The 8,672-nt window shown below is 40.5% G+C and overlaps 2 protein-coding genes across 5 annotated transcripts in view; both read left to right on the plus strand.

The window, feature by feature from the left end:
- Nucleotides 1-1,411: 1,411 nt before the first annotated feature.
- On the plus strand, nt 1,412-4,135 carry ccna1 (cyclin A1; the record flags this gene model as incomplete). Its single annotated transcript, XM_032533001.1, is given in 8 exon segments — nt 1,412-1,570; nt 1,691-1,910; nt 1,993-2,108; nt 2,235-2,461; nt 3,051-3,255; nt 3,381-3,494; nt 3,595-3,728; nt 3,914-4,135. Coding segments are annotated over 8 exon segments (1,227 nt in total), but the record flags the coding sequence as incomplete, so codon positions are not given.
- A 396-nt stretch (nt 4,136-4,531) lies between these two features.
- Nucleotides 4,532-8,672, plus strand: part of sparta (spartin a) — a 6,529-nt gene continuing 2,388 nt past the window's right edge. Inside the window, exons 1-5 of one of the 4 annotated variants that reach the window (XM_032532995.1) lie at nt 4,532-4,719; nt 5,364-5,371; nt 5,412-6,229; nt 7,924-8,118; nt 8,486-8,636. In XM_032532995.1, coding sequence (XP_032388886.1) covers nt 5,435-6,229; nt 7,924-8,118; nt 8,486-8,636 — 1,141 coding nt within the window. In that variant the 5' untranslated portion in view covers nt 4,532-4,719; nt 5,364-5,371; nt 5,412-5,434. Of the gene's footprint in view, nt 4,766-5,363; nt 5,372-5,411; nt 6,230-7,923; nt 8,119-8,485; nt 8,637-8,672 lie in introns of all 4 variants that reach the window. The other 3 variants (XM_032533000.1, XM_032532999.1, XM_032532998.1) reach the window with 3 other exon arrangements.

Consider the following 8,672-nt stretch of genomic DNA (forward strand, 5'->3'; position numbering starts at 1 on the left):
AATTAGACCCTCAGCCTCCTTCCTTAGAGATCCAACGAACGAACGCGAAGTTAGTTGTGAAATTCTAACAAAACCCTGATTGATTTAAATTAAATCCCAAACTCATACATCCAGTGAGGGATTTATTTCTGACGCACGACGTCGTCGATTGTCAGCTGTGAATTTGTTCGGGCACGCGATTGTCAGAGAACGGTTCGGAGTTAACAGCTGATTAGTTTGCAACGAAACCGAGAAAACGTCCTCCGCTGGACGAATAACAACCGACACCTAGGAAACTCAAGTTGCTTGAACGCAGCGAGAGGTCGCTGTTTGTCTCTAAATAAGCTGCAGAGAAGGAAGGAACCGGTAAATTCTCCTCTTTAGTGGAATGCACTGTGTTTTCGCCTCCACCGTCCTAACGTTAAACCGTGAACTAACGCTACGTCGCCCCTGGTTATGGTGAGTTTGCAGTCAACAACAGATGGTAGCCGGTTTTATAGTTGAAGCCGTCAGGAAACTATTGTCGGGCTGTGCTCTATGACACACTAAAGCCTGTTTTTTCTACCTGTTTGTCTTAGTTTTGTGTAGGCTATCTGTGATTGATGGACATTGATACGTTCTTGTAACCATGGTAATGATGTATCTGAAAACTTCGGTCCACTTGCGCGCAGGAGATTGTAGCCTATACGATGTGTGCACCTACTTCACTGAAGGTTCACTTTTTAAATATTATCTGCTAAATATAAAGGCTTAAGGACCTTAAGGTGCAGAGATAAAAATGTTATTCAAAACTTCATCGGCATTTGGCAACAATGTTCATAATCAATTATTTAATTCATTTTTTTCAAGCATAATGGTCAAACATTCACTTGTGTAGCCTCTCAAATTTAAATGGAAACAAGCAATTTGAATATGTTACCTTGGGCTCTGGGAAATGTATCATGCATACATTGTATAGACAAATTATTAAAAATGAATCAATCAATCACACATGCAAATAATTGTTAGTTGCAGCCCTATTTAGATGTTGTGACTATATATAGCCTATATGACTATACCATGCTGCTGTGGTTTCCAACATAAAGCAATGACTACTTCATTGCTTACTAGGTTGCACATATGAGTTGCTAAGGGTGATGTTTTTTTGTCAAACTGTTTCACTTGAATAGTTTTTAGAGCTAAAAGCCTAGTATTTTACAATAAAAACATTTGAAAAACCCTTAGATTTATCATAAAACCCCTTTTAGGGCTCCCAGCAATGTTAGGACCAGGCCTACTATACTTACAGGAAACTGACATGTAATCTCTTTCAGGTGTATATGTATGTATCTGTTTAACATTTTTTCATTAGGTGTTGTTAGTTACTTTCCCTTTCCAGTATGCCATGGTGGCCTATTTTTTACATTATCTTTCCCCATCTCCTTGTTTAAAGATGAACTTCAGCACAAATGCCCATTGCGGCAGTCACCCTAGCAAAGAAAACATTTCACCTCCAAGGAAAACAGATGCACTGCAGGTCCAGCGAGCCAAACGACGGACAGTCCTCGGTGTATTGTCAGAAAACGATCAGCGTGGCCGATCCTTCAGCCAGGTAAGTAAGAAGGGCAGTGGAAAGCATTACATTTTGTGATTTTCAATTCATTTTTCCCCTCTTAGAACATTCACATTTCAACTTATTGTGGCAATCATGTTGACTCATTTTTCTCCACAGGGAAGCCAATTTTCCAAACACAGTTCGATCTCAGACAGCTCTCAGCTCACCAATCATGGCTATCCCTCCAGTTCCAACTTTGATGTGTATGTTGAGGAGGCTTGTGAAGTTGTTCTTGCAGAATCGGGCCAAGAAGTGGTCTCAGACAGCTATTACCTAGATACTGAAACTGCTGCCCTGCAAAATCCAGATTTGGGACTCCTGCTGGAACTAAGTACAAGTAAGTTTGGAAAACACAACATTTAAGATTTTTTTCTTGTTCAATGTTTATCTTCTTTACCCAAATGCTTTCACTCTTGTAGGTTCATGCCAGGATGCGTCTATGCAGTCTGAACCAGATAAATCCCTGATGTCAGAGGAGGTGCTGTGTGTTTCTGAGTATGCAGAGGACATTCATCTGCACTTGAGGGAGAGTGAAGTGCGAAATCATATGAACTATGAGCAATATATAATTTCTTTAATATTACTGGGTATGGGCAGGGCATAGTTATGAAGTTATTGCAAGTAATACCTCATGAAAACTGCTTTTGTTTTCTAATGCCAGCTGAGGTCCAGGCCAAGGCCAGGCTACTTAGACAAACATCCAGAGATCACCAACGGCATGCGGGTCATCCTGGTGGACTGGCTGGTGGAAGTCGTCCAGGAATACAAGCTTGGTTCTGAAACTCTGCACCTAGCTGTCAACTATTTGGACCGCTTTCTCTCCTGCACAGCTTATGTGAAACGGGGAAAGCTGCAGCTGGTCGGCACAGCTGCGTTAATGATTGCTGCGTAAGCAAGTCTGTCTTTCTAACAATTTGTTATGTTTTTTGTCCAATCCCTGATTCATTAAAAAAAAACATTTTGTGGTCGTAGTAAGCACCACCTTATGGAGTTGTATTGACTTATCCCTTGTGTTGTCCTCGGGTCAAATTTGAGCATAAAGTTTTCTATATCGGAAATATGGGTTTCTTACAACCAAATTGCCCCAACATAACTTGGATGCATGTACGTTGTATGGAACCCATGCAATGTTCTTTGCAGGTAAAATTATTGATTACTTCCATTGCATTTTGGGTGTTTTATTTAATTTCATAACATTTGAAAAAAAGAAATTATAAATTCTGCTTTTTTCATCTACAAAAATTGGTATAATGTCCTTTTGAATTAGGCCTATTGATCAGGAATTTAAAAAAAACGTTTAAAAAAGCACCAAAAGCATCAAACAAAGCAACAACACTGTCGGTAAAGTGACAAAGAAAGTTCATTTTCAATTTTGACCCGGAAGGCCAGCAATTTCATGATCGATGGGAGGACAACACAAGGGTTATTAATGGATGACAATTTACAAGCTGATGTTGCCTGATCTATCACCTTGTAGAAAATATGAGGAGATCTTCCCTCCTGATCTGAACGAGTTTGTGTACACGACAGACAGCACCTACACTAAGAGGCAACTGGTCCAGATGGAGCATGTTTTCCTAAAAATGTTGGCATTCAAGATGGCAGCCCCTACCTCAAACCAGTTCCTCCGTCTTTTCATGTCCATCCACTCAGTCGGTTCCAACACGGAGAACCTTGCCCTGGTGAGAAAAATCAATAACTCAAATGCCAGCTAGAGTTTAGATTTGTGCCCACTGCCTTTGATGTATCATTTTTTCATGGCCCTTGATCATATTTTGATTTGTTGATGTGTTTTTTCTGCTTCTAGTATATAGCAGAGTTAAGCCTGCTGGAAATTGATCCTTTCCTGCAGTACACCCCATCTTTAATGGCAGCTGGAGCCTACTGCCTAGCCACTTACACTGTAAACAAGTCTCTCTGGGTAAGTTTGTTCAGATCATTGTCTTGTCCCTTTTTATAAGAATTTCTCAAGGAATTAGCCAAAATGTAACTTAAGGTTATTTTTTTTCCTCCTATTGTAGCCCGATTCCTTACACGCCTTTAGCGGTTATACCATGGCGGAAATTGTTCCTTGCATGACTGACCTCCACAAGCTATACCTCAGTGCAGAGAGTCACCCACTACAGGCAATCAGGGAAAAGTATAAGAGTTGCAAGTAAGGCACAGTTTATAGTTTAAAAAAAAGTTTAAAATCTATCAAGACATTTTTTCAAACAGCTTATGTAAACTACAGTCCTTTGGGCTCTGTCATATGTGGTTGGCAGATTGTCTGGGTTGCTAATGCCTCCAGGACCCAAATTGCCATCTCTAAATTGATGTCTTTTATCTCTCCATTTACAGGTATTGTCGTGTGTCATTAATCACTGCCCCTGCTGTTCTACCTTTCCTATGAGTAACTTCCCCAGGATGCTTCTCAAGAACATAATCTTCAAGAACATAATCACATTGATACCAAATAAATGCAGCAGATTCTACAGCAAATCCCATATATGCCAATGTCACACTCATCTGGGCTTGTTTATATTTTATGCAAATACAATAAATCATTTTTAATAAAAGCTACTTAATGACTGAAGAATTTGAATAATTGGGAACAAGACATTAATACAAAAAGGTTTTAAAGCTGGTTAGTCATCAGTTATAATACCTATGTTATGTTCAGAATGATGTTGGCTTTAAATCATGAATTACAGCATCTTCGATATCTTTTAGGGTGATTTTAAATTATGTTCAAGCATTTTTGTGAGCTTTATTTTTCATATTTTATGTCTGACTTACTGTATTGCGAAAGGAGTAAAACAAAATAATGCACCTAAAGGAAATGTGTTTTACTTATTTCAGATTCCTTCAAAATATAATTTTTATTTGAATGACTACTTTTGTGATGTGTAGTTTATGGACTTTATTTTGAAAGTGTGATCCGGAAGCCACTTCTGTCGCTCACTCCCGTTGGTTTGAAATGTGTGTAGCTGCCTGGGGCTGTGCCAGATTTACCCGGTAGGTGAAGTGAACATGTTGATGAATGCAGTCATTCTCATTCTCTTCATGAAAGTACAGAAGAACTGTCAGAAACTGGAATAAGGACTTTCTAAATCCACCTATTTACTGTTAGGGTTTTTTAATTTCCGGTGATATTGAAGTCCAAGGTAAACCAGAATAAGTTGTAATCTGCCAGGCAAGTTCTCTGAAAAGGTAACATTTTTCGAAATCAAAACAATTTGCTGTTTTCATACATATGATGCTGATATAAAGAATACATGTGGAAACTGATATTTTAAATGTAAATCTGCTGTCTAGAAACGACTTAAGGAAGCTCATGGGCATTTGATCTTTGTTATTCAGGTTAAACCTGATGGGTTCGCTCAGGTTATTTACGACCTGTCATATCCGCCAACATAAGCATTACAGAGATTCTTCTCACATTCATTCATCTACTCTGCCGTAATGCGGTCAGAGTACCTATGTCAGTTTGGAGAATGCACTCAAGTTGCCTTTTCTTTCTTTCTCACACCTGGTTTAGCGGCATTTCTTCAGGTAGCCTACATACTCTCTCTTTCTGTCTCCAATTTAATTAATTGAATTGGTCATTTTAAAACCCATTAAGCCTAAAAACAAACTGTAGTAAACCTAGAAGTCAGCCTTTAATATTCATGTTACAATCTGACTAATGTTAATTATGTACATATTGTTTTGGGTTACTGTAAAAACCTTGAACCTGCTGTTTTAACTTTAGTCTATTTTGGAGATAGCACTTTTGATTTCCTCTCAGCCTCCAATCTTTACTTTGTAGTCTCTGTACACAGAGTTTCCCTTCGGGGATCAATAAAGTATTTCTGATATCCGTCTAGCCTACTCCTCGCTATGGCTGAGCCTGCTGAGCTGCTGCTCATCAAGGACCAGTATGAGATGGCGTTTCACTCTCTGAACCGTGGGCTGACTGCTGAAGAGGCCGGGAAAAGAGCAGAGGCCCTGGTGTATTACAGAAAAGGTCGACAGCACCTTACTCAAGGACTGGAAGTTCCCACTGGAGGGAAGAGGCAGCAAGGGGCTGTCTGGGACACGGCCAGGCAGCTTCAGAAGAGGATGAGGGACACTCTGAAAACTGTCAACACCCACCTGTCTGACCTGGAGACCTCTCAGCTGACAACAAGATGCCAGAGGGGCTGCCTGTTGATGGATCTTCCTCCCAATCTTTATCCAGACCTGGCACCGAGCAGCCAGCCACCCCAAAGCTCCCTCCACCATCTGTACCCCACCGTGCTGGCTAACACTCACAACTCAACCCCAACAGTCCCTACCTGGCCTCCTCCCTCTGCTGTTCTGTACAGGCACACGCTCCCTGCAGCAGCTCCAGGAGACATAGCCATGGCTAACCATGGGGACCAGCCTCCAGCATACACACCACAGCCAACTATCGGCCACCGCAGTCCGTTTTACGCTTCTGCTGGAGGCAGCCTCTGGTCAGGAAAGCAGACCGGAGCAGCAGCAGAAGGAGATGGAAACATGCTGCTTTTCATTCCCTCTGGGGTGCAGATGTTTTTCGTGGCACCAAATGGACAGGTCAGCTCCCTGTCTCATCCAGGCTGCCTTCGCATCATCGCATTTGACAGTCAGCACAAGGATTCCACTGCTGGAAACCCCTCAGCATTTCTACATGTGAGTATACAGTAGTTTATAACAAGTCTGCCATAATTAGTGACTGTATGCATGTGGGTGTGGGTATGTCAGCAAAGCATTTTCCTTGGGCGTGTGTCTTAGAAGTGAGAATGTGTGAACGGCAAACTAGCCCAGGTTAAACCACTTCATCACTATTAGACCAGGTAAAACTAATTATGAGTAATTATGTTGGCAAATTATGTTTCAAATGAGTACTAGTCCCAAAGAATCGTTCTGCTTACAAATGATGGTGTTGTCTCTGGGTGATGTCCACCTGGAGTTTGACAACACGTGCACATGTTAGGATAAAATAAGTAAATATTGACTTTTGAAAGTTAAAAGTTGACTCAGATAAACCATTTGTTTTTAGATTAATTTTCCTGACCTGTACTTAATTTTTTACTGATTTTGTTAACAAGCATTACAATTTGGGTTGCAACTAATGGTTATTTGCCTTAGCAATTAATCTGATTTATTGTTTTCTTCATTTGCTAATTTGTTGTTGTGGTCTACATAACCTCAGACAGTAGTGAAAAATACCAGTCACTAATTCCCTAGAGCCTAAAATCATTCAAATGCGGACCAACAGTCCACAACACAATTATATTCATTTTACAATGATACAAAACCGTGAAAAGAAGAGAAAAACCATTGGATTTTAGACATTTTTGCCTGAAAAAGATTTTATTATCAGACATTTATAATCTTAGTGGTAGACTGATCAATTAATTCACTTTCAGCTCTAGTTACAATGTTATCATTGCTGTTACACAAACAGTATTTATTATATATTTGGGTGATGTAAAACTTAATAAATTTGCAGCTTAAATTGATAACACTGATCTGTCCCATTTTTGATATTATGTTTAAGCTCTATTACTCCCCACTATGGCAATTGTATTCTAATAAATGGAAGTGTCTTACTCCCTTGACTGTTATGGCACAAGGTCCTATCCATAAGTATGACTTCATCTACTCTGACTCTGTGTGTTTATTATTCGTGTGGAGCCTTCTGACTATCAACACTTGATTTTTGTATTGAGTCAATATAGCATGTATAAAGTAACATAATGTATTCTGGGACCTTAACAAAGCGTGTATTATGCTGCTGTGCAACCCATGACTCTGTTTCCCACCAGACCTGGCTGGTGGGCTGCTCTCCTGTATTCTGGCCCTGTTTTGTTTCCCAGCAAGACAATGGTCCCATTAACAGATGACTCTGCGCTCCTGTTGTGCTGCTGGTCAGCGCCCTCTGCCCTCACAGGGTTCATTCTGTCAGGTGGCATACCAGTGGCACGATGCAGCAGCAAGTCAGTGTCTATATTATGTCTGTGTGGATGACTGACATAAGCCCTGATGGAGCTAAAATCCTCTAATCTGTCTTTGAGAGGGGAGAACATTAGGTCAAAAGGAATAAGGCACACTGTGCTTGCTGGGAAATGACTGACAAAAAAACTTCCTTTTACATATGTATAACCATGTATATAAGTTAATTGTGAAAAAAACATTGACCATGGGATGCTTAACAGAAGCCACCAAGTCCTGATTTTCAGTTACATTTCAAAGATCTGAGGTTATTGATATGAATGGTAGATGTGAGTGTATGTCACTCTCTGATCATTTAAAATGAATGCAACCTTATTTGGTCATCATTCCCCAACCTCCTTATTTTTGTCTGTCTTTGTGTTTTCAAGGTGAGTGACTGGCGGTACCCGCTAACAGCAGAAACTCCAGTGCTATTGGCTAACTCTGGGATCTTCATGTTCCCTGACATCTTGTCAGAGATTCCAAGGTCCTACGTGGGCATAGTGTTGTCTTCCGAACTGCCTGCTGTCCACCAAAAGATGTTTCAGGACCTTCTCTCCCAGCTGGCTGATCTCAGGGTCCAGGTCAGTCGTTACTGTAGAGCAAATGTGAGGATAGGTATGCATGTGGTTGGAGTCAATGCTGTGGAACAATATGTTGAGGCAATTTGTGTCTATTTGGAGAGAAAAGGAAGTGGTTCAAATTAAACATCAATTAGTAATGACTACACCTTCTTGTAGAACCAGTGTCTCATAATGTGAAAATATTTTTCTCTTGACACTGCAGGAAGAACTACATAGTTGTTATGTTGTTGGTAAAAACATTCTTAGCAAGCTGAGTCATGGCTTACAGAAATGTGTTTGGGCATATATACACATTGTAAAAGCATCTTTAAAAGCATCTTACCTTATATGACTGTTTAGCAATAGGAGTTAATGTATTTCCTGACAGGGTCCAGAGGGGGAAGGGTCTGATGTCATCAACCTGAATGAAAAAATCCCCCTTGGTCCCACAAAAGAGCATGAAGAACTGACAGTACCAACAGAGGAGAAACCACCACTTCCTGGATGGAGTGAGAAGATGGCACAAGGAATCTTGACAGGTGTGTGTGTGTGTGTGTGTGTGTGTGTGTGTGTGT

Source organism: Etheostoma spectabile, chromosome 13 (assembly GCF_008692095.1).
Source record: "Etheostoma spectabile isolate EspeVRDwgs_2016 chromosome 13, UIUC_Espe_1.0, whole genome shotgun sequence".
Lineage (NCBI taxonomy): Eukaryota > Metazoa > Chordata > Actinopteri > Perciformes > Percidae > Etheostoma > Etheostoma spectabile.